General features: G+C 38.8%; 1 protein-coding gene across 1 annotated transcript; it reads right to left on the minus strand.

Annotated features, from left to right (window-relative positions):
- Positions 1 to 1,896: 1,896 nt before the first annotated feature.
- dstyk (dual serine/threonine and tyrosine protein kinase) lies at positions 1,897 to 22,946 on the minus strand. The gene is made up of 14 exons (XM_022745692.1): positions 21,734 to 22,946; positions 19,792 to 20,201; positions 15,001 to 15,507; positions 14,665 to 14,860; positions 11,489 to 11,727; positions 10,840 to 10,923; positions 10,563 to 10,739; positions 6,309 to 6,438; positions 5,618 to 5,774; positions 4,956 to 5,088; positions 4,701 to 4,814; positions 4,199 to 4,313; positions 3,796 to 3,930; positions 1,897 to 3,417 (listed from the first exon to the last, which is right to left on the minus strand). Exons 1-14 carry the CDS (start codon positions 21,930 to 21,932, stop codon positions 3,230 to 3,232), a joined length of 2,784 nt encoding a protein of 927 aa, XP_022601413.1. The 5' UTR covers positions 21,933 to 22,946; the 3' UTR covers positions 1,897 to 3,229.
- Between the last annotated feature and the right edge of the window lie 2,642 nt (positions 22,947 to 25,588).

A 25,588-nucleotide genomic window follows, 5' to 3' on the forward strand; every position in this document is an offset into this window, starting at 1 on the left:
TATGACGTTATTTTGAGCTTTTTAATGCTCTTAACTAACTATGACTTTTATGACTAGTTACTGCACATGTACTATACTTTTTAATTAATACCTTTATGACATTCATTTGACATTCTTATGCTGTCATACTATACGTTTTATGCACATTTTGACGTATGCCTTACTATACTCCTATTGACGATTTATGACGTATTTTATGCCTTACTATACTGACACTTATCGACTTTTTATGCCTTACTAATACTATGAACGTATTTATAATTTTTGCTACTATTTGAACTCTTACTAATATATGCCTCCAGTGTAATTAGTATCTTTAATGCCTACCTACTACTATTACGTTATGTACATATTTTAATAAGCCTACTATACTATGACGTTTATATGACCCATTTTTTTAATACTGGGACGGCCACTTTGTTAATTATTTTTGTTTATTTAGAACGTTTTGTTATTTACGACCTTACTATACATGACATGTTTTTTACGTTCATGCCTTACTACCTACTATGAGTAGTTTTTGACGTTTTTATGCTCTTACTAATACTATGACATATTTTGACATTTTATGCCTTACTATACTAATGACGTATTTTGCACGTTTTTATTACTATATATGCCTTATGCATTTTTTATCCTTTACTTAATTCATGCACGTTTTATTGCCTTACTATACTATGACGTATTTGACTTTTTTTAATGCCTTACCATACTATGACATATTTGACGTTTTACGCTTACTTTTGACTATGCTTTTATGCCCTACTATACTATGACATATTTTGACGTTTTATGCTCATTACTAACTATTGGACGTTATTACAATAATGACGTTTCTATGACATTTATTGCTCTTACTATACTTATGACGTTTATGCTTACTATACGTGACGTATTTTGACTTTTTAATTGCAACTTACATATACTATGACGTATTTTGACGTTTCTTGCCTTACTAACTATTGACGTATTTACTTTTTTAATGCCTTACATACTATACATATTTTGAGCGTTTTATGCCTTACTATTACTATACGTATTTTGAAGTTTTTATGCCTTACTATATACTTTTGAGTTCACTGCTTAATTATATGTATTACTATTTATGCCTTACGATACATTACGTTTATAGACGTTTTATTGCCTTCATTACTATGACGGTTTATTTTGACTTTTGGATACTATTGACGTATTTTGACTTTTTTAAGTGCGCTTACCTATACTAAAGACCGTCATTTTGACTTTTTATGCCTTACATATACAATATGACGTATGGTTTGACGGTTTTATGCCCCTTACTATACACCTATGAGCGTGATTTTACGTGTTTTTATGCCTTACTATACTATGACGTTTTATGACATTTTATGCCTTACTATACTATGACGTATTTTGACGTTTTTATGCCTTACTATACTATGACATATTTTGACTTTTTTATGCCTTACTATACTATGATGTTTTATGACATTTTTATGCCTTACTATACTATGACGTTTTATGACATTTTATGCCTCAGTATAAAATTATGTATTTATGCCGTACTATACTATTACGTTTTATGACATTTTATGCCTTACTATACTATGCTGTTTTTATGACATTTTATGCCTTACTATACTATGACGTATTTTGCTATTTTTATGCCTTACTATACTATGACGTTTTACGACATTTTATGCCTTATTGTACTATGACATGATATATGACTTTTATTATATGTCTTATCTACAAGAGGATACATTATTATGACATATATTCATCCTCTGTATATATGAAGATATGTTTATAACATATATGAAATATTCATAGTAAAATGCAACTTTATTAAAACAACATGCTTTTTATGTATATTGACAGTGATAATATTCAAATACAACAAGCAAACAGTGCCCATAGTCCATTGCATTTACATTTACATGTCACTACGCTCTTTTAGGGTCAAAATGAAAATGAAAATTGCAATCCGTCAGTCCTCTCATCTAGGCAGGTCATCAGTTAGGACATCACTTCCTTGTCACTTGCTTGACTGGCTGGGGCAGTGGCAGCTGCTTGTTTTACTAAAGCATAAATGACTCAAAAATCCACTGTAATATGCAGTATTTAGTGTTATTGGAAACTTTGTGGCTGTGAGGACAAGTTCAACAGAAATCTTTCAGAGGAGTTGAACAGCTTCTGTCCACTCTGTGAACATTCTGCCACATATAAACTAATGTAAAAATCTGCAAAGGTCCGGAAATGTTCATGAAACTTGAACTGTCACTGTGTAAAAACTATGAATGGTATTTATATAGAGGTAGATTTGTCTCAATGTTTGTCTCACAACTGGACTGAATGAATACCATAAATTCAATGGTAAAGAAATGACACCAGTTATCTCTTTACAGGTTGGATAGGTATGAAATGTGGTCTATTTACAATCTTAATCATCATCACAGTGTAAAAAAATCCAGCACCCTGCTTTCATTCCCATAGTCTGCAACATGAATGTTTTAATGTTGCCATGGGAACAGGTGCCGGTTTAGTAGTTAACATTAGCTTAGCCTACATATTAACAAACAATAAAATTGCAATATGTCATTTCTTAACAAAGAAATATCAACACTACACATCAATATTAAAACAAATCTACCTCCATGTGGGTTAGACCAGTTGGCATGTACATCCAGTGAAGAAGAGCTGTGAGAAGACACCGCTTCATCTTAAGGTGTCACAGATCGACACAGCATTGTTAAAACTTTCTTACCTCAGACAAATGCAGAAATAACCCAACGATAGCTAATGTCATTTGTTGTAACAGATCATTTTATTAAAAAAAATGTATTGTATAGATGCAGAAATGTTCAGTTTAAATACAATCTAAAAATCAATCTTTTATATATTTATATTTTTTCATAATACTGGGAATGGACTACTTTTTAAAACAGTTTGCATCTAGTTACAATTCTATGACCAAGTAGCGATTAGCATTGCAGCTACGACAAAAGCGTATTGTAGAGTTTGTATACAAATACACACAGGACAAACAATAAAACACACATATTTGCAAACTTCTGGTCTGTATCAACTCCTCATAAATAATGTAAATTCAACAACTGTGAACAAGGAGGACACTTTTTTATCGGTCGCCTGTTCTTCAGAAGTTCTCTTTTCAGCTCTTCATAAATACAACAAAAATACTTCTCTGATCACAATCCCTATCACACGTGTTAGTTTGTCTGGAGTGTTTTCAGTTTGAGTCCTCGAGGCTGCTGCTTTTCTGTTCGGAGCCGCAGTTGCAGAGTCGGACCATGATGCTTTGCAGGCTGGGCTCCACAATACCAAGCAGGGGCCTCTGGGAGGGGTCTCCGTTCCAGCAGGCCTCCATCAGCTGCCAGCACTCCTCGTCGAAACCGGACAGCCGCTCTGGTCTGGCACCTGGAGACAACATGGACACAAGTCAGTCTCTGGTAGACAAACACATACAAACACAAACAACTGTGAGGGTGATTAGACACCAAAGCTGTGTCATTCGTTCGGTTAATTTATTTCTTTATTTCTTTTGGGCTGGTGTGAAAGCTGTCGATCAAACTCAGGTGTGGACTGAACAACTGGACCGAAACCGCCTCCAATCACTTTGGTTCCATTTAACACTAATGATGCAGGATGAATTTGTGTAATGTGTTTACAGTTTTCGGTTTGTTGGCCTATGTGAACATGAACCAGACCAGAACCAAAGGAAACAATGTACAGTATGTTGTTTTTTCATGGTCTGGACCAAACTACAGGTGTGAATATGACCTTAGTGTTGTTTACCTTTTTTAACATTGTTCCAAAGCTGGTCCTTGCTGGAGCATTTCTCAAAGGCTTCTGGGAGTTTTACTGAGCCAGTGCAGAGGTACCAGAAAAGGATCCCAAAGGCATAGACATCGACGGAGTTATCATACTTTCCTGTCAGGACAAGAGGAAACCTTAAAAACACTGATAAACTGCTGCACAATTAGGTTTAACTTTTACATAACATATAATGAGAGATTCCTAAAGGTTGTGCAACATTCATCCTTTTAAGCAAATAAAGGAAGAATGTGACATAAACCTTGTTCAGCTAAAGGTGCTCGTTTTTTTCAGACAGCTCTGACCAATTAAACTGTTTGAAGTTGTAGGTCAGGAGTTCCTTCATGATGTAATTATCAACATTGTGACTGCTCGGTAATCATACCTGTAAACAGCTCTGGAGCCATGTGGATGGGAGTTCCTACAATGCTACCAGACATCATGGCCTCTGGTTTACAGAAGCCGAGGTCAGTGATCTTTGCTCTATTTTGTTTGTCCAACTAGAAGAAAAGAAAGAGTGGAAAGCTCATTGGATCAGGTAGAAAAGAAAAAAGCTGCAAATCAGATGGAAGAAATAAATGTGGTGGCTCCAGCCTTAAACACAAAGAAAACACTGTGGTTTACATGACATTTTATTTTTTGATTCATTCATTGAATTTTATACAATAGACCACATTTATATGTTTATTTGATAGTTGATGTAAATTCACAAAAACAGGCAAATAAAAATAAGGCTGACAAAGATAAACATTTTGACGATTTAAAGCATGTTTGGTGCATCCCTACAAATCAATCATATGAAGTGTTGTATTACAGTTTTTACACATAGAAAACCTCCAGTCACAGACTCTGTAACTGTACTGAACTGGTGATTGGTCTGAACTTACCAGAACATTTTTTAGCTTTATGTCTCTGTGCAGGAGACCCTGACTGTGCAGGAAGCGAATGCCCTCCACCACATCCAGTGCAATCTGAAGTCTCTCCCTCAGTGATAAACCAGCCTGGCACAGATGAACCGGGACAGAGGGGAAAGAGAAAATGAAGGGAGGCAGAGTGAGAGATGGAAGATGGTAATACTTTATCAATAAAACAAAACAAAACAAAAAAAAAAAAAAATTCTGTTCACTGGATTATCAAGTCACCTTCAAGCCGGTGTAGAGGTCTCTGTGGAGCCGCTCCATGATGAGCAGCACGGCGATGCTCGAGCCACCTGCGTAGGTGTGATCAATCACAGAGCCGTGCAGGTCGACAAGCCGCTCATGCTTGGGCAGGGACCTGAAGTAACACACACCCAGAGAGAGAAGGGAGGAAAACAAAATATTTTAGTTATGTGATCTTAAAATAATCACTTTTTGTTATCTTGAAGCCACAGAATATGAATGTCAGTCTTGTTTGTCCACATCAACATAGCCACAGCTCAGCTTTAGAGAGTTATGAAAGTTAGAGCAGACAATCATTGATGAGTCACTGTCACTTCCAACAACATGTTGACCTATGCACAGAACAGCCTCAAGGCCTCAACAGTCAAAACTATTTTATATAAACTGGGTGGAGTTTTACCTTAAGAACAAGACAACTGTCATGTCCAATAAAAAGTGATAAATGCAGCTTATTCTCAACCTGCTCGAGCCATTTGAAATTTCCCATGCTCACCTGAGAGTTGATAAAATGCAGCTGTTTGTTGTAAAGAATTAAAATGACTGAGACAAACAGGATTTCTGCTGAGATCAAACCAAAGCAGCTGTTGTTACGTGTGTGTGTGTGTGTGTGTGTGTTTTTCTTACACTCGCTGTTACTAACTCACCTTGTGTAGTGAAACTCTAAAGCCAGGTCGTTCCAGTGTTTATCGTCAGGCGGCACCACAGACTTTAAGGCACATGGGTAGTGTCCTCCCCAACTGTCACACAAGTATACAACTCCGTACTGGCCCCGACCCAGCTCTCGCCCAAGCTTTGGCTTGCCTGTCAGAGGAAAATGTATTCACTTTTTACCTCAAAGTTGAAAAAAATGTGTGAACATGATTGCAGAGTTTAAAAAAAAGGCTGTATTTCTAAGTTCAAGTTTGCACATTTGCCTTGTAAATTAGTATGATGATTTAATACTGTGAGTCTGTCTCAATTTCTCTCTAATTGACATGTACTTAAAATCTCCCTCACCTTAAACCCAAGTTTAAAACTTTACAGTGAAGTAGGAGACAATTTTGAAATAAACAATATCATATTTTTATATTTAATTATATATTTCACATATTTATTATTTTTCAATGAGGGAGAAGGAGTAGTTGTAACTTTCAGATACACATATCGGACGCACATTTTCATTCAATGCAGAGGATTTTTTAGGTGTGGATGAGAAATTTAATGGTACCGGAGTCACAAAAAGATGCAAATTAAAGACATTTTTAAAAAGTACATTTTTGTAGCAACATGTGAACAGCCTGCGAGTGTAGTTTTGTCTGTGTGTGTTGACAATGGAAGGATTTGGTGGTGACTCACCATGCAGCAGCACATCCCTGAGGGAGCGGCTCTCCAATGAAAGGCGGGCCAGCCGAGGGGCGTGGTCCTTCCTCACACGCAGCCACAGGTCCTCAGTGCGCTCCAGACGCCCTGTGTGCCCTTCCTCCAGCTACAAGCATCAACACATGACATCTGGCGGTTAGCATTAATTGCTGTGAACAACTGCTGCTCATTTGTTAAGTTATTTTATTTGGACTTGTGACCCTTACATTGTTCATACTGTTTTCGTCATAATACAAAAAGGAAAAAAGGCAACAAAACACTATGACAAGCAAGCATGAATTATATGTTTGGCATTTTGATGAAACATTGTCTATTGTTTCCTCCAGACTCCATAGCTTAAACTAAAATAACTAACAAGTACAGGCAGTGTCTTATACCTTTCAGCCAATCAAAAGCCAGAGCTGAGAGCAGCCATTATTGGTCCCCATTAAGGATTCTACAGTGAAACTACAGAGCTGCTTATCCTTAGCAAACAAAATACAGGGAAATATGAATGATTTACAAAATCCTTCTCTTTTGTATAAATGGCTCCAATTGTTTTTGAATCAGATCCCGTTAAATCTAACTCTGTCTTCTCTTCTTTAAACTACATCATTTAGACCAGAGGCCAGCTGCTTTGACTTCTGTGGAGATGTTGTCATTTGTCAAGACTGTTTAATGTTCTGGGTCAACACATAGTTGCTCCTTGATAGACTTTTTTTTTTTTTTTTTTTTTTTTTTTTTTTTTTAAACCAGAGGGCGTCAGAAAATGGATGCCTGTCTTTGCAGCTGTTTTCATACACTCCCTACACAAGGTTGAGTTCCAGTCACTCCTGTTTGACTTGTGCACAGCTGGAACTTTAATGACGACATGAGAACAGACAAACTGTAGAGATCACTCACAAGTCGTCGCAACACTGTGCTTCAGACTGAGCCACCAAGTATGCTGGTTTGACTGTACTTTATTTAATGATTAACATGTAAACACTGTGTTCTGTGCTGAATCCCTTCTATACTGATGGCTTCATATCTGCGATTTAATAGCTTTCAGGAGTGTTTTACTCTCATCACGTTTATTTAATTCTTTGTTTGATATAGTACATCATATGTGATCATATTTTCATTGTTAGGCAACTTTGCATATTACAGTATTCAATGAAGAGTAATGGATGAAATGTATACACCTTCCACCATATGATCTTATAATTAGTTTGCAAGAGATAATTCCTGTTTGTGATAAAATACATTAGAAAATCTTCTGTGCTATGACGTTAGCAGCAACAATTACTCTTCTAATTGATTAGCTAGTCGTCAGAGAATTTAATCGGAAACTATTTTGATAACTGATTAAGAATTCCAATGATTTTTCAGTAAGAGAGCAAAACATTTGATGGTTTTAGTTTTTCCAATGTGATGTTTTTCTTTGTCTCACATATCTTAGTAAACTGACTATCTTTGGGTTTTGTCCTGTTGGGTGGAAAAACATTAGATGTGATGACAACACTTCAGGCTCTCAGACACTGATGGACACTTCTAAATGTTTTATGATGTGACACAAACCAAACACTTAATTGATTTATTGAGGAAAATTAATCGTCAGATTAATAAATTATTAAAAAAAAAAACTTTAACACTAGTTACAGTTTTAGCTATGGCCAATCAAAAAAAAAAAAAAAACACTTAACACTGAAAAAGCAATCATGTGAAGAACACATCTGATCCTCATTCTCCTCTTTTATTCATCTTTTTAGTCTGTTATGGATTGAATTATGTCCTAACTTATTATGGACTCATGTTTGATCTAACGCTGTGTTGCTGAAAAAATACAGCAAAAAACCCCCAGACATAACACAGTTTGCACCATGCAGTGGGCTGTGACGAGTCAGGAGTCAGGGCTGACCCCAGAGTCTCTGACGTGAAGTAGCAGACTTAACAAAACAAAATGAGGGCCTGGAAACTTGACCCAAACTGGTTTGTGGTCACCAGCCCACAAATACTCCACTCAACACACACTATTAGACTATTAACATCACATTGTTGCACTTTGGGGGATCATGGTGTGATCGTAGTATTGTACTGTATCATTTCCAGGACAGAAAAAGGATCCTGCTTTAATATTCCTGTGTGACCAGGAAGCCTTTATATTCCTCTGATAATAATCCAAACTTTACACTGACACGTTACATTTGTATTCACATTCATAACACCCTCTCCATATCATACTGCATACTGACAGACTACAGGCCAGAATTTTCATCTCTATCATTCGCAGACGCTCTACTTGTTAATCTAGTATTTCCACCAAGAACGTGACAGGACAACGTTATGTTATTAGGGTCATGTTGTCAGACTTGTTTGCACTGCATCCAAACACTCACAGATAAATACCAAAATAAAATTAGGACATTTCTGCCCATCAAAAGCCCCAAACTTAAAAACCATCAGTCAAAATCACCCCATCTATAAGACTTCCACAATTAATCTGTATTTTTTTGTAACTGCATTAAAATTTAAGAATTATTGAGTATGAAAATGTCGTCAGTGATGTGATCCACACCGTCCGTCATGTGATGATTATCATCAGAGCAATTTAACTGAAACTGATTTGTTAGGGACTTCATGGCGAGAGTCTCAACTATTTGCACATTTGGATTAAAAAGGGGGAGAGGCAATACAAGTGAAGAGGACTGAACTGAACTGAACCACGAGCTCAGTGAGAGCCAACAGAAGCTGCCTGTAGAGATGTAATTGAAGATATCATGGTACTGTCAGGCATTGTAAGTGTTTTGATAAAAAGATAAGAGAAATTACCAGTGCTCTTATTGGTCAGTTACCAGCCCTCAGTGATCCCACCAGCCACTGATAGAAAAGGAGTGAAAGCTTTCAAAACATGCAGGTGAATCAGCAGGGAATCAGTAACATACTTATTCAAATCAGTAACCAGGCAGTAAATTTACGAGCTTCTCTACAGCTCCTCCATACTCTTTTAGCCCTTTTCCACTGCGTGGTACCAGCTCAACTCCACTCGCCTTTTTTGGTTTTCCATCGGGCAAAAGTTGTGGATAATACCTGATACGTGGTACTTTTTCTGGTAACACCGCCACTGAGGTTCCAATCGAGCTGAGGCGACAGCAAAAGTTGACGTAGAAACACTGCGGTCGGAGAGAATCGTCACTAATGCACCAGCATTGTGCAAGGCGGCATGTTCTGAACAGGCCCGCCATTTTTATTGCAAATTGGTCAAAGTCTTTTTACTGTACATTTTTTATCAACGCAGTGTCAGATGTTCTTCATGTGATTGCTTTTCAGTGATTTTTTTTTTTTTTTGCTTGTCCATTGCTTAAACTGTAACCAGTGATTAATTTTTTTCATTATCGATAAATCTGACGTTTGCCGACTGAACTCCGCTCATGTGTACAGTCAGTCACTGACATTTCCGTTAGTTATTTCACTATATTTTTAATATGGAAACGTTGTCGCTATAGTAACAATGCTGCATTGAGGGGGTACTATCTGCAGTGGAAAAAGAGGTACCTGATACCAAAAGCGAGTGGAGTCAAGTAAAGTTGAGTTGAGTTGGAACCCTGCAGTGGAAAACCAGTATCTGGCTGAGAGATGTGTATGAGAACACACAGCTATGCTAATACAGCTAATGCTAATGTTAATCAGCCAATGCTTTACGCAAATTAGGCATCTTACACTGTCACCTGGTGGGAAGTCACCCCGTCTTCTCCTTATATCTGTATAGTATGAGTGTCACCCAGTCTATCCTCCATCTCCCTATGAACACACGCACCATACACCCTCTCTTTGTGGTCACCATTCTGAAAGCCATCTTTCACCCATCGTTTCCACCTACAGTATCTCTCACTGTCTGTTGCAGGTCCACTCAAAGTACAGGTGTAGCCAGCTAAATTTCATTGTCAGCAGTTTAGGAGGGAAAGTATAATCTGGTAGTTTCTTACGTTTCTAAATACTCTGTGCTGAACTCAAAAATGTCAAAAAAGAGACCAAAGACCAAAACCCAAATATATTCAATTTAAAATGATTTTTGTTTGATTAAACAACTGAAATAATTAATTAAAAATTGAAAATTGTTGTTATTTCTAAGCTCTAATCCTCACTGAATCATATAGACTCTGAGGCTGTTCTCACATCCACTTTCATAGCAGTGGAATTTTTTTAAGATAGACACCATCAGCGAGAACTAAAGGCAAGGCAAAACAGACGAAGAAGAGAGAGGAAGTCAACCTGGCGCAGAGATGCTGCAAAGGCCTCATGGGAGCTGTTGAGCCGGGTTCTAAACTGGGAGCAGATGCTTCGGGCCAGTTTGGCAGCACTGAGACTTTCTATGGCGTCCTGGGCCACTTTCCTCTTCCACTCTGGAGTGATGGCCGGAGGGTTCACAAATGTTATCCTGTGGATAATCTAGGAGCAGGACACAGAGTTAAATGATAAGCATCCCTTCAGAAGTCACCATTTGGCATGCATCTTAAAACTCCTATGGCTGAACCTTTGAGACACTGACCTGTTTGATTTGCTCCCAGACGAGTCGTGTGACAGAAGATCCTGAGTGAAAGGTGACCTCCACATGATAGGCAGCATTTAATAACTGTGACAGATGAGAAAAGAAAAGTCAAGATACCAGAAAATGTTGTTTATCCACCTAGAGGCCTCTGACACTGAAGCTAAGTGGAGACAACAGAGGCTAAAACGTCACTTGTCTTGCTTGGAAAATCATTTTTGATTTCTGATTATTTCTTCTGCTAAAAAGTCAGAGTCTATACTCTATGTATCTCCTTTGTTTTCGGTTGCTTTTCTTCAATAGTTCCATTAGTTAACACTTTGGTTTAAATGGTTAAAGGAATAGTAGAGAGAGAACAAAGCTGGTGAGTCATCTGAAATGTTCAACACTTTTATCAGTTACTGACTCAGATTCTAGCCACAAATTTTTCTCTAAACATCTGGAGCTGGATTACTGAAATTAGTCAAGTCTGTCTCCTGTCTACAGCTTTTCCTTCCTATTACTATTCATATCATTATTATAAAATGCAAATCTTATAATTGCGATTAATAAATACGGTTATCATACTTCTCACATTAAAGCATCTGCACACTCTACATTTCTTGACCTGCACACTACATAAGGTTTCTGTTTTTCACAAACTACTGCCCACCTGTTTTAGGTGATTGGAAGTGATATTGTGGACAGAAGATTCGATGTTCGACTTCTCCAGACTGTTGAGGCATCGCTCCAGAGTTCCTACGAAGCTCTCCCTAAGATAGTCCACAGAGCTGATCAGCTTATTTGCCACAGCCTGATTCAAACGGATCACAATCAGCTCCTGGATCTGGTGGATGCAAGATTTGATCTCCTTCGATGAAACAGGCTCTCCATTAGTTGTTACAATGATGTCTGCAATTGAAAGAAAATAGTTTGTCGTGTTAATATGTGGTGAATGTTGCCGATTAGCACACAGAAACCCTGTTGAATTAATATGACAGATGTTGGTATGAGGCAGTCACTCGATGTTGAACAAAATGTGCTGACACATGAGAACAAAGCGCCATTTCACAACCGGAGTATTTGTATCTATCATGCATGACTGCATCACTGAACACAGGAAAGTATTATAGATTATAATAAACTTAGCAAATGTTTGTTCATAGACAGAACATGAAGATCACTTCCTGCGAGTACATAAAGTGTCTCTGGAGGGTTGTGTCCTCAACCGCTGTGTCCTGTCCCCTGGGTGGGGTTGTGTTTAGTTTGTATGACTAGGCATCAAGCCAAAGATCATTGGTATAATTTATATAACAAGCACCTCTCACACATGTAAATCATTATATATTATCAGAACACAGAGAGACAGTAGCAATTGCTGCTGTGTTACACATTTATTTGCCTGCCACAGGGAACACAGACAGCAACTAAGCACTATTCTTATTTTGGAAAAAAATATATAGCAATTTAGTATAGTAGTATACTAAATTGGTCATCAATTAAAGAATGAAATGAAAAGTGCTAAAACATATTTAACTGTTAAATTTAACAGTTTTGTTTGAATTCAATGTGTCTCAATGAAATGTGTGAATCCCAAACACCTACACCAAATAATGCAAATCCTACCATGCAAGTATAATATACACATACTACATTATGGTTTCATTATGTGAATTGAGGGTCTAAAGGATAGAGGGTGTTTGGTGGACAGGTTGTGATACTATACTGGTTATATATAAGGAGTTTCTGACAACCAGTATTCCTAATGAGCTTTGTTTTGTGACACGATGCACATTCCTGCCAATGGTTTCACACTATTCCTATGTTGTAAAGGTGGCAGAAAAGTGCAGAGAAACACAATGATGCTCCAACAAAATAAATTGTACATATTTTATGTAGAAGGAAATACATTTAACACGTTTCGTAACGTCAGACATACACACAGATATTTTGGTGAGTAACACTGAAAACACTGAATGTAAAAAGAAACTTTTTACTTTCAGTGGAAATCCACAGGGCACCTTTTATTTCTTTATGTCAGAGCTGGTCTCACACTGCAAGAATTATGTCCACACTTTGTTTGAACTGTGCCAGAGAAGGAAAAAACCCAATTGTTTGAACCCACTGTGATTCTAGATAAGTTTATTCAAATAACTCAGTTAACCTGCTTCTTGGAGCATGAGCAGGAGGAGAGACCGGAAGAAGACAAAGACAAAGATGAAACGAAGAAGAAGAAGAAGAAGAAGAAGAAGGAAGAAGAAGAAGAAGAAGGAAGAAGAAGAAGAAGGAAGAAGGAAGAAGGAAGAAGAAGAAGAAGAAGAAGAAGAAGAAGAAGAAGAAAAAGAAAAAGAAGAAGAAGAAGAAGAACCAATAACCAATAGCCAATGAGAGGCTTTTTTTTTTTTTTTTTTTTTTTTTTTTTTTTTTTTTTTTTAAAAGGTTGAGTAAGACAGAGTCAAACTGTGAAATGCAGCTGGCTCGGCCATGTCTCTGCAGGTCCAACTAGCGTTTACAGCTGAAAGAAACAGGCTTTGAGTAACTGTGGCAGATAAAGGCAAATCAGCTCCTCATCTAGTCTATCATAAATGTAAGAGAAAACGATACAATGAAAATTATTGGAATAAGCTGCAGTGTGGGTACCACGAGTCAACCATCTTCTTTAATAGACACATAATAAAGAAGGAATCCTTTCTTATTAACTTGTGAGAGCAAAATAAATAAGGCCCATGTGTGGTCTTTGTTGAGTAATCAAATGTGAAACCACTGAATCAAATTTCCAGCTTCCAAGAATCTAAATTTAAAATATGTAACTGGGGAATATGCTTCCAATTTTATATACAACACGTCCTTTTTGCAGAAGGTTCTTAGCTCATAATTTAGTATATCTCAAGAGCAGGAAATATGATCTGTGGAACTGCTATAATTATAGAAAATAGGGGCCAAATTTAACACAATAAGTATCAAAGCGCATGCCATGCTAACAGTTTTTTAGGGGAAAAAAAAGGTATAAAATGTTAATAAGATCTTCAAAGTGTGACTTTTGTCTGGAGAGGAAATAAACTTTTTCACAGTAAAGTCAGTCTCCACTTCTGGACTGACTCAAAACCCACAATCATAAATTAATTTGCAATCATAAACACTGTGGCCTCTTAACAACATGTAACTTGATCCATTTGCTGACAGCAGGAGACACAACGCCACAGAAAATCATAAATCATCTTTGCTGACCACACACCACACATTAATACCACAGCACGTGATAAACTAACTACTGGTGGTGTCCCTACAAAATCAACTCGTATCACAAGCTTGCAAATTAATTAGTAATTTATTAGCTTGTATATACCACATCATCACAAATAAGACGAACTGAAAGTGGAAGAACCCAGACAGCCAGACAGAGAGGTCCCAATGCACATAATAAGAATTATGTGTTTAACAGATCAGCAGTGATACTTGGTCAAACCACTGTTTGTTCTTCACACTATAAAACATGAGTTTTACAGTACTTTTGTTTTTGCTGCTTTTATGTTAATATTGGCCTGGACTTGATTTAATGACATCAGAACTACTGTTTTGATATAAACTAGCCTGATCAGATTTCTTTATCATCACTCTGCTGATCTTCTTAAAGCTCTTATCAGGATTGTTAAGTCTGTTATGATCAAATAATGGCTCTGGTCTGTTAACATGTAATAATTCATGCCTTTATGAAAACAAGTTAAAATCTATGAGCAAATTCATTCATTTTATTTTACATACACCAACTGTTTTATCATAAAATATCTGAAAATGAATTTCAAAGCTTGTCTGCCTTGTGGCATTCATGCAGGTTGTTTACTCACTAACCTGTAAACTCCAGGTTGGCAGCGTCCTCTAGCAACTGCTCTTTCATGCTGCTGAGCGTCTCCACAATCATCTCCTTCATCTCTTCCTGTTTGCGGTTAGCGATGGCCATAAGGGAGGTGAACAGCTCACCCTCTTTCTCACGGGTGTACTCCAGCCTGCGGGGCGTTATCTGCAGGTCCCTCTGCATGTCAAAGGCCTGCAGGGAAGTGAAGCGGAAAGGACTGTTGGTGACTTTTTGGGGGCATATGGGTCAGCAACAACTGCCACATGAGTAAGAAGCGGTAAAACAATCAAAGTCATTCAGATGAACAGCGCTATGAGGCATTATCCTCTAACCTGGTTGATGAAAAGATCTAGACAGCGACAATGTAGCCCATTAAGCAGGTTGGCAGCCTCCACCTGCTGGTTCTGAAGCACTTGACGAGTAAAAGGCACCAGCAACCGATGCAGTCTTTCAAAGGTCTCACCCAGCATGCTCTGGGGCTTGGCACCTGGGGTGGGCCCCTGTGTAGGGGCGCCACAGGAGCAGTTTCCTGTCGGGCTACTGAGGAAACCGAGGGACAGCAGTTGCTTATGGAGGGAACTCTTCTCCCTCTCTTTTTCCTTCTCCATGCGGCGGCCGGGTTCAGGGGAGGCTGCTGGCATGGTGTTAGGGATACGAACAAAACAGATGGGAAAGGGCAGCAGCTCTTTGACCTTCCAGAGCTCAGCCACCTGCTCTGTGCTTAGGGAGTCCTGGTTGATGGCATACAGTATGATGGGGATCACGTTGTGAGTGCAGTCTTCCAGGGCCTCTCCTATGGGCTGGACGCTCTGACAAGGCACCACCATGACCTTTGCTTCCTGAGGATGATACAGAAGGAAACCACAACAATATTCATCTTAAGTAAACTGGTTTACATATAGACAAGGGAAAGAGGGACAGTTCAACAAAAACAGTTTCACATTTACTCCTACTTAAATCTAGTCATGCACACAACAAGGAGGATACCACTGGATTTGAGATTTCTGCCACTGAACCAAAAATAATGGAGTTGAATGGAAATTAAAACCGATAATACTTATTTTCACAGTGCGTTCAGAAGGTGCTCAAACAACAGTTTTTTCACATTTTGTTATTTTGCAGCTTTATGCTAAAATAAAAACAATTCATTTTTCCCTCAATCTTAACTCAATACCTTATAATGACAAGGTAAAAACAGAAACATAAGATTTAGCTCAGGTGTGTCCCGGTCCTCTTGATCATCTTTGAGATGTTTCACCTTGATGAGTGCACTTTTGGTCAATTTAATTGATTGGACATGGTTTGCAAAGGCACACACCTGTCTATATAAGGTCTCACAGCTGACATACAATGTCATATCAGGGCAAAAACTAAGCATCATAACAACATTAGAGCAACATAACAAAATGTGAAAAAAGGGATGAAGGGATGTGAAGACTTTCTGAATGCGCTGTATAATAACAATGTATAAAATGAGTATGTGTAATTTGAAAGTTGTCTTATGGTGAATTATCATCTGGCTCTAATGTTCCCCTCAAGTCTATGGAGTTTAAGAGCATATTTCAGCTCATTTTTATTTAGGTTTTCATGCTCACAACTTTACTTTCACTACTCTCATGAATATCGTTTTGGGCTGCCAAGGATGGCTGTTTCAGTAGAAAAGTTAAGAGAGAGATAAACCTACAGTACACTACCTGCTCAGTGCCAAAAAATGGAAGAAGAAGAAGTTAGTTACTAGCTGGTGAACATAGCGGAGCATTTAGTATTTACATTTCCCCAGAAGTTGTTTGAGACTAAAATCTGGGCTAGAAAGTGTGAATATTGGCCAGAAACACAACTCCAAATGATAATGTGTCTCTGTGTCTGCTGCCTGGAAGTGTAAATAGACAACTGTTTGTTAACAAGTTCACCATACACATAAAAGGAGATAACATGTCAGTGTTGTGGTCACAGCTTGTCCTAAGAGTAAATCCAAAAAAATCAGTTGTTATAATCAATTATCTTTTCGTAGAAATCTATAAAAAAAAATCAAAAGGTTTACTTTTCTACACATCAAATGTTTTATGCAATTTAGATTTAATGTCCTGACATAAAATGCAGAAGACCACATCTTAACAGCAAAATTATATACCTGTTATATAAAGAGTTCAGGCAATCAGAGCACAGGTTTCAACCCAAGAAGACGATTAAAGGGATTCCACAGCAGAGGAAGAAAAAACACATCCACACATATCACATGCTCCTTCTATTTCTGAACACATAATGACACATAAATATTTGTGGTGGTCTTGGGAATTTCTGTAACAGGGCAGAAAAATGACAGAAGTAAAAGGCTTTGCATAACCCTTGATAAATAATGACATTAACAAAAATAGACTCGCAGAAAGCTTGAGAGACAGAGACCATGATGGGGGGAAAAGACAGCCAGAGAAAAGAGGCAGAAATGACCAACAGCTACACAAAGGAGACAGTCAGTCCTGTCTCCAAGAAACAAGAACGGAGCCCATCTGAGCAGTCTCTTTGGAACAAGGATAGCCTGCAAACATTTGTTCACACCCAATCAAAATCAATACAATGTTTGAATTGCCTTAATGCAGCTTGTTTTCAATAACAACCCTTGAACAGGATGTCTGTGGGCTATTTTGAAGTTACTATTTTGTTTTACATGTCTTTAAAAAGTCTGAACTATCATTACTGCCACCGTCTGACCCAGTTCTACAAAGTAACACGGACAAGACAAATGACCGTCATAGAAATTAGAATTTTCTTCTATTAGCATATTTTTAGGGTGGCTGCTAATATCACGGCTCTTTGCGAACAAGCAGACTGTCTTATGTGAGTTCGTGGAGCACTGGCAATGAACATAACAGAATATGTACCTGACAAGTATTTTAGAAACGTGGCGATAGGTTAGCCCCTTTAATGTCCTCGTGGTTTCTGTGTGGTTAAGATGAAGAGAAGCTAATTAGCAAGTTGGCTCTCATCTGCTGGCCTCTAAAGCAGGCTGCTGTGATTATGGCACAAGTGTGTGAATACCACAGTGAGCAGAGAGATTCTGTGCCTTCATTTACTCCGACCTCAACATATTAATCCCTTATTCATCAGTAGAAAGAATGGCAGCTTTAGTTTGTGACAAAATTGTGTTTACTGCTTGGCTGATGAAAATGCATAGATTCACAACTACTAAAATGATTAACAAGTTATAACTCAAACTATAGATTAAACTTAATTGACCATTAAAGCCAAGACCTATTATCTAAAATGTATAAGGTCCTTTTGACCCAGTTAAGATACTACAAGTTCATGACTTTCGGTCACACATAAAAATGTGTGAAAATAACTTTACTTCCACTACTGATACCGACTACTTTCCCGTTTAGATGTTTGATCTATTATACTTTTATTTTATAAGATAAGACTCCAGTGGATCTTAAAACTATACCCATATTTAGTCTACTTTAAAAGGAGTAATGCAAAATTTGACGTTTGATTGGTGTGCTTTCATCTCACACACATATTACAAATAAAATGTAATACATGCTTATGTGCATACTAAGAGTAAACACTAGTAAAAAAGTTATGAATAGGTCCTTTCCTATTAGCACAACCATAATTCCAAATTAAAAGACTAAAAACCGAAAATGTTTTTTGTGTCAACATGAACCAGTGTCCCAGAAATCAGATGTAACCATGGCAACTTCATCACAGCAAATGGTTTGGGATTTTTTGTACATGACCAAGTCATGTGAATCACACCAGACCAGTGGCATTACGTAAGGGGGCTGGGCGGGTGGGCTGTGCTGAGATAGAGTTAGGCCTAGTTTCTGGAGCTGTGTGACGCTCGCTAAAGGGCCTTGGCCTAAAGGATTAGAGACTAATTTCCACGTGTGACACATTATAAGGAATGACTACAATCCTTACACCATGTTAAATCAATTCACTCCCACAAGATATTGAGATTTTCAGGTTGCACTGGCTGAAGATCGGCATGACTGGACCACTGTGTCCAACAATTCTTCCTTTTTCCATGTGACATCAAAAGTAACCTGTGAGTCTGTTTTTAAGAGGTCCTTAAAACATGAAAAGGAGAAAAGTGACTGGAAACGAATGTACGCCTGAACAGTAGCACAAATCAGGTAAAGTAAAACACTGACCAACACAGAAAATAATCAGCTCTGCTCAGTAATCTGTTTGTGGGGTAAGCCATGGGTGAATGCAAAGGCTAGTTCAAACCAGAGATCATGAAAAAAAAAAAAAAAAATCAAATCACGGGCTACAGGAGGAAATACAACCATACAAAATATAAACACACAATTAGGGCTGGGCCATATGATTGAAATCAGCGTCATAATTCAAGGACCGTTTCATTTTGTTGTTCAGAACATCACAACATGACTTGCACATGCCGAGTCAGATGTTTTTGTTTGTTTTTCCACATAAAACTGCAAAAACTACTATTGAATTTTCTTAGAGATGGCTGTAATATCAAGTAGCCTGTTTTAACACAGACATGTTCAAACAAAATGGAGGACCATGTACAGACTTCAGCTTCACCTGTTGTTCCCTCTCCAAGTACACAAATGTGCAAACATTCCCCTAATTGTGGATTAAATACTGTAATTGCTCGAATACAAAAATGGTTTTGTGCATATCAAAACATCTAAAAACAATTTACAATGTTGCTTGACTGAACACATGAGGTTTTTTTTTTTTTTTAATAGTAGAAGCTTATTTCAGAAAGTGATAGCAAGCGTGCCAATACTCCATTTTTGATTTTAATAACCAAATACATATGTGCTGACACCAACATTTGATCTTGACTACCTAATTGTTCTTATGTTTTTCAAAGCTTTCTGCCAAAAAAAACCCCACAACACCCGTTTTTCATCCAAGCCTCTGTCACATCTCAACTTCATTCTACATCTTCTTCCAAAAATAACACAGTGAGCAACTTTGTAGGACACTCCGAGTTAAAGTGTCAAAGTTCATGAAGAGGAAACAAAGCAGTGGCAATGAGGATAAGTACAACATAGTGGTTGCATGTCAACTCCATATTTAAACCATGATGGCACATGGTATTGAGAGAGTGGATGCAGAAGGTTCACACTGTATCTAAGGCCTACCTGTAGCAGTGGGTGATGCAGGGTGATCTCCAGTTCTGCCAGCCTGTGTGCCGGGTCCTCGCATTCCTCATGGATCTCCAGGTCCTCCCTTGGCACTGTATCCCATCTGCCACAGTTAGCCGCCAACTGGTGCACCAGCTCATACTGGCCGGGCAGAGCCAAACTGAGCCGTGTCTGTCTCCCATGGGTGAAACACAGCTTCCTCCTCTTACAGACAGTGCCCTGGACTCCTTCACAAGCCTCGCCGGCCTCTGGGCCCAGTGGCAGCAACCTCTCCCCCAGAAGGCAGTTGAGCAGCTGGTAGCGGGCAGCACAGTCCTGGCCCAGTACCAGGATGTACGGGGTAGCACCCACTGTGCTGCGTAGGAACTCTTCCTCATGGCTCGGGAAAGAGATGCAGCTTAGCTGGCCTGGGGGGGCAGACAGAACAAAAGCAAGTATATGAGGTTAGATTGTTGACGCAAAGCAAAACTTGGGGTATCTAAAATTGAACCAGTAAACCTAAGCAAGGCTGTTCACTCCTGGGATAGGTGAACATTTTTAGGAACCCTTGGTCAGCACTGTGAGCAGAGATAAAGTACTGAGTGACAGATCCTTTGTATGTGAATGTCATTCTCAGAATATACAATAGCCCACTGTTCCATAATAGAGCTATTAACCGCTATCTCAATATTATTCCTTGGGCTGTTATTTCCTGGTCTATTCCTAAAATGTGGAACATACAGAGAAGAACCAATTTTGACTTATTGTGGGTGGTATCAGAGATAATCCTCAATGAAGCTGAGTCACAGACTTAAAGAGTTATATAACAAAGAGAGGAGAGAGCAGTAATGGCCAACTGTATATTCATATACTAGTGTATTTCTTTCAACAAACATGCATGTGGTTCTACTCCGACTGCAGCGTTCCACTACTTGTATTCACCTCTTGACCTATCATGATGCATTAAAGTCAATTGTTTCAGACGGACCAGTGCTGAGCGTTTGACTGCATGACCTGTGTGCTATGGATAGACTACAGGCAGTCAGTGCAGACCTGTGAATAATCTCTACAAAAACTACAGATCAGACTCTATTGTATGATCCTACTGCATCATGTGATCTGCATTTTTGCCCAGATAAGTAAGTGTAACCAAGACATTTGCAAGATGAATCTAGTTAGCAGGTGAAGACATGTGTTTGGCTTTGCCCATGAAAGGCAGCATTATGGTCCCATTTTTTCTGTTGATTATGACTAATCTTCAGCTTAACATTGTTCATTCAACATTGAGGAAAATTAATTTGACCTTCTCTGTGCGCAGGACACCAGCTCTGATCGAGTAAGCCACTCCTGTAGATGTGACGCATTACAATTTATCAGCATACCATCACTGCTGTACGTTTAATCAATGTTTCACAGAAATAAGCATTTGAATCATATGGTATCAGTGCTCATGTAATGTTGGGATATGTGGAGCAGTGAAAAACACTTTCTAAACATTCTTGATCAGCGATCTTTGTAATGGAGAAATGTGATACAACAATATCAAATAGAGGAGGTATGTCCATTTTAAAGTTGGACTCAAAGCTACTTTTGTCAAAAATTCATCCTAAGCAGTCCAAACACACACACAAGGCACAATCAATGCAAAAGACAAGAATGAGAGCCTGATATCCCCTGCTCTTAGCCAGCTAGTGAGTGCAGAAATCTCAGCATATTTGGTGCACTTAGACTGCTCATGCTTCTGAAAGGGAGCTTAATCTCTTTAGTTTTCCCTAACCCTAATTAATGCATTTTTCTCAGTCAATGTGTTGGTGGAGAAATCACTTTGCAGTTCCACTACAGGATACATAAGTATTACATAGCAAGTGGATATGATTTGACTTGTTGGCACTCATTTAGGATGTCTTCAACACTGTGGTATTTAAGTGCAGATGTTGCTGCTGCATGTGCTCAGACCTACCTGCCTCCAGAGAAGCCAAATCCGAGCTCATGGTTGATGCACAAGCATTGCTGTAATTTTGCCTTATTTCCCGGAAGAATGCATTAGTTTCCTTCAGGTTCTTCTTCAGCTGTATGGAGTGCTTGTTGTAGCTATTAAATATCCTCATCAGCTCCCGGGCTAAAGGAGTCGTTTTCTGTTGTTGTACATTTCCCTCCATGGTCAATGGGTCGAGTTCTTGTTGTGACTTACAGGGTTAGACCGGTGCCAAACACTCAAAATGAACGTCTTAGTTGACTCAAATCAGTCCTGCTATCACACCTTTTTCTTTAGTTAGTTAGTAGTCATGCTTGTCCATCCACCTGCTAGGCTGTGCTAAACGAGTCACTACCTGTGGTCAGTTTAAACATATCAACATTAGTGTGTTAGTGCTGGACAGACAACAGTCCCTACAGTCTCTTGTGTCAATGAATAAGGGCTAGGCATTTGGCTTTTGTTGTTATGATGCACAGCTAGCTAGCTGAACGACGTGCCTCGGCAGCCAGATAACTTAAATGTTGATTTTAACAGTTAGCTAACAAACTTACTGCTTTTTCAGCATCTTGTGTTTGCTGTGGTTTCTGGTTAAAACCGTACGTGTCACTGACTGCAAACTGAGGAGTGTGTTAAAAACAAACAAAGGATACGAACTCATAAGTTGACGACTGAATAATGTGCTAAGTAATCTGTGTTTGTCGACCTAGCTGAGGTCCAGATGAGGTTAGCGCTGCTAGCCAGAACACATCTCCTGTCCGCCCTCGCCTTGGCCTGGCACCGCACTCATAGCCTCTTACTTTGCACCAACAGCCCCGGACGCCGTTTCACAGCCATAAAGCTCGGTGTAAAAAAAAAGAAAGAAGAAGAAGCCAAATATGACAGCTGCTTCTTAATTAATTACAACGGCCTAAACAGGACAAAAAACGTCGGTGTTTTCCTGATAAGTCTCCGTGGGAAAAGATCTTCCTAAACTGGCTCTGGCCCGAAGAAGCCAGTGGACATCTTCCACCCCCGGTGAGCGCCGGTAACACCGCCAAAAGAGGCTGCCTGTCGGCGAGGACGAAGATGAAAAGGACAGTCGGTGGTGGTGCAGGGCGAGGTGTGTCCGAGTCAAATCACATAGCTGAGACCAAGCAATCAAATCACTGCAAAACAGAAAGTCGTCCAGACCAAAGTTAGGGAGAGGAAAGGGCGGGGTCCGCGGTGATGCACTGCAATCTGGGAAATGTAGGACTATTCATATAGTCGGTAGCCTGCCATAGGTTGGTACAGCAGCAGCAACTGTACAGGGGATCTAAGCCATCACCGTGTTTCAGTTCAATGTCACAGTTAACATAGTTAAGTTTAATGATAAAAAAAAAGTCTAACTGCAAAAAGGTATGAATCTTCTTGCCCTGATGACACACGGTCGGTTTAACCTTCTCAGGCAAAAACTTGTTCTTGGGTCTCTATTGATATCTGCGGAAGCCCTGAGAGACAAGCAAGAAAAAATCTGGTGATCCGTTTTCTAAGTCTTATCTATTTTTAATGATTAAACTTTCCAAAAGAATTTTCATCTATGAAATCAAGTGAAAAAACGTTTGTAAAAACAAACTGTCACACTTTTTCAAAGTGTTTGTTGTTGTAATACTTACTTCAGCCCCAAGGGGCTGAGGTGCACCACTACCCCAGTCTAAATAGGACTAAGTTATGTAACGTAGGAATGTATTTTTTTATTTCACCTGGTCTTAAATCATAAACACAGGAGAGGAAACAATTTAGACCAGACTTCAGATCACCATTTTTTTTCTCAGGGCTTCCATAATCCCCAATATAAATGACAATATCATTATTTCCTGAAACAGCCAGAAACAAGCCAATAGCCTACTAAAATAGGGGAAATAATTAGTTGATTAATCAGTTAGATGTCATGAAGAAAAGACATACATGTATAAACACATCGGGGTCTGTTGTTCTGTGTGGATGGGACCCTGAATTTGTTTGTTGAAGCTTGACTTCACTATCAATACTATATTGGATTGTATCCTCCTGTTCCTGTTGGCGCTCCCCTCGCTGCTCCTGTTGGTGTTCCTGCTCATATTCCTGACGTTCTTCCTGCTCACATTTGTGGTCCTGCTGCTGCTACTCAGCAGCTGATGGCCGCTTGGTCAGGAACCCACAGGTACCTGTTCAGCACCAGAAGCTTCCTGAGCAGCAAGTGGAACAACCTGAACTCTGTTCTCAGTTTCTCAAAGGTTGGAAGAGTTTACTCCCTCAACCTCAGGCCTCAGCTCCTCCACAAAGGAGCAGGGATGAGGACTAGCAGGTAAATACTAAGAGGCGCAGGGGAAATTATGAGGAAAACCCCAAGGACTCAGCTCCTTTACAGACAGGAGCAGGACACACACACTGTACTGCAGTTCTTTTTTTACAACATTGCATTGGAGTAAGTACTGAATAATGACATTCAAACTGTGCTAAAAGTTTAAAAAGTTTCTTAATGCAAAACTTGAAAGTCCTCCTTTTTACAAAAACATTATTTACTCAAGATTCTCTGCAGTTTTGTACTTACCAGGCCAGGTACAGTATGCATCCTAAGACTGAGTCAGGGGAAACGGTCAAATGGTGTGTCAGTCATTGCTTTGAGATTCCCAAGTGTTAGGTCTTCAGCAAGGCAGTCTTTGTAATTCACAAGGGTTGAAACAGCTCTTAGGTCTGAGAGAAGTTCGAGTTAGTCTCGTAAGGACAGCTTCATCGCTGACCTATTAAAAAATACAACATTAAAGGATGGAGCAAGAGTTAATACAAATCCAATGAGCTCACCGAAAAATCTGATAGCACTGGGGAAGATGGTTTGCATAACTCTGCACTACTGCTTCTTAGTTGCATTATGGGAAATGTATTCATTGTTTGGAGCATGACCCTTACCAGGGACTAAAAGTCAGGATACGCCCATTTAAGATTTTGACTTTGTATCCCATGATTTTGATTTACAATTTCATACTTTCAACTGGTTTTTATTTCATTTATAACTTTTAATTGTTCTTTTTTTGTTTTTGTCTTCTGGCAATAATAAGCTCCCGTAAGGATCCCAATAAAACTCACAGAGGGAAAAAAAATACTAGTGTCATCTTTGACTTTGAATTACTGATTAGCTCGCTTAAATGGCTAATTAATTTGCACATATTATTAATTCCAGTGTATGAACGTGTATGGCAAAGGAACACGACACATTATCATATACGCCATCATCAGCGTGTGAATGTAATTGCTGTGAATAATGGAGCTTAAAGAAGAATGACCATGTGCAATGAAAGAACTCTTGTTCTCTCCTTTTCTCACAGAATAATCAGTCTATAGTTTTGTTTTTCCACTTCACTTTTCCTATACCACTCATATCTCATACATTTCTGATGTTCAGATGTTGCAGTAATTTTGATGTAGAAAAAGAAATCACCAGTTTTGGGCATGGTGTCAGGACTCCATTGAGCCCCCTCTTCTGGCAGATATACTGAATTAGAGAGCAGCCAACTGGCTCAGAGTATATTACATCTGAATCAAGGATGTTTGCTCATCACTCATCAGCAGTGTCTGAAATGATGTTACATTCTGTATACTTTAATTATGTACTGAATATTAAATTGAACCATTCTGTTCAAGCAGTGGGATCGATAGGATAATAAACACTGGACATAATAAAACTGTTCATGTTGTCAGTATGTATGAAGTAGTGTAGTATGACTTTGGACAGAGTCACTTTCTGTTTCAGGTTTTCTGTTCGTGAAATCTACTGGTCCAAATCAGTTAACCCACGTTCTTGCAACTAGTGACTACATGCTGAACTCTAGTGGCCTATACCTT

The sequence above is a fragment of the Seriola dumerili genome, unplaced genomic scaffold, assembly GCF_002260705.1.
Source record: "Seriola dumerili isolate Sdu_G_001 unplaced genomic scaffold, Sdu_1.0 BDQW01000089.1, whole genome shotgun sequence".
Lineage (NCBI taxonomy): Eukaryota > Metazoa > Chordata > Actinopteri > Carangiformes > Carangidae > Seriola > Seriola dumerili.

Bases quoted from the DNA above. Each gene is read 5' to 3' on its own strand.
- dstyk (XM_022745692.1), bottom strand. From the start codon at position 21,932: ATGGAGGGAAATGTACAACAACAGAAAACGACTCCTTTAGCCCGGGAG. The intron at 5,775-6,308 runs GTGAGTCACCAC...TTCCTCTGACAG, and splicing joins CAGGGATGTGCTGCTGCATG to GCAAGCCAAAGCTTGGGCGA. The intron at 4,314-4,700 runs GTAAGTTCAGAC...CTTTTCTTCTAG, and splicing joins TAAAGCTAAAAAATGTTCTG to TTGGACAAACAAAATAGAGC.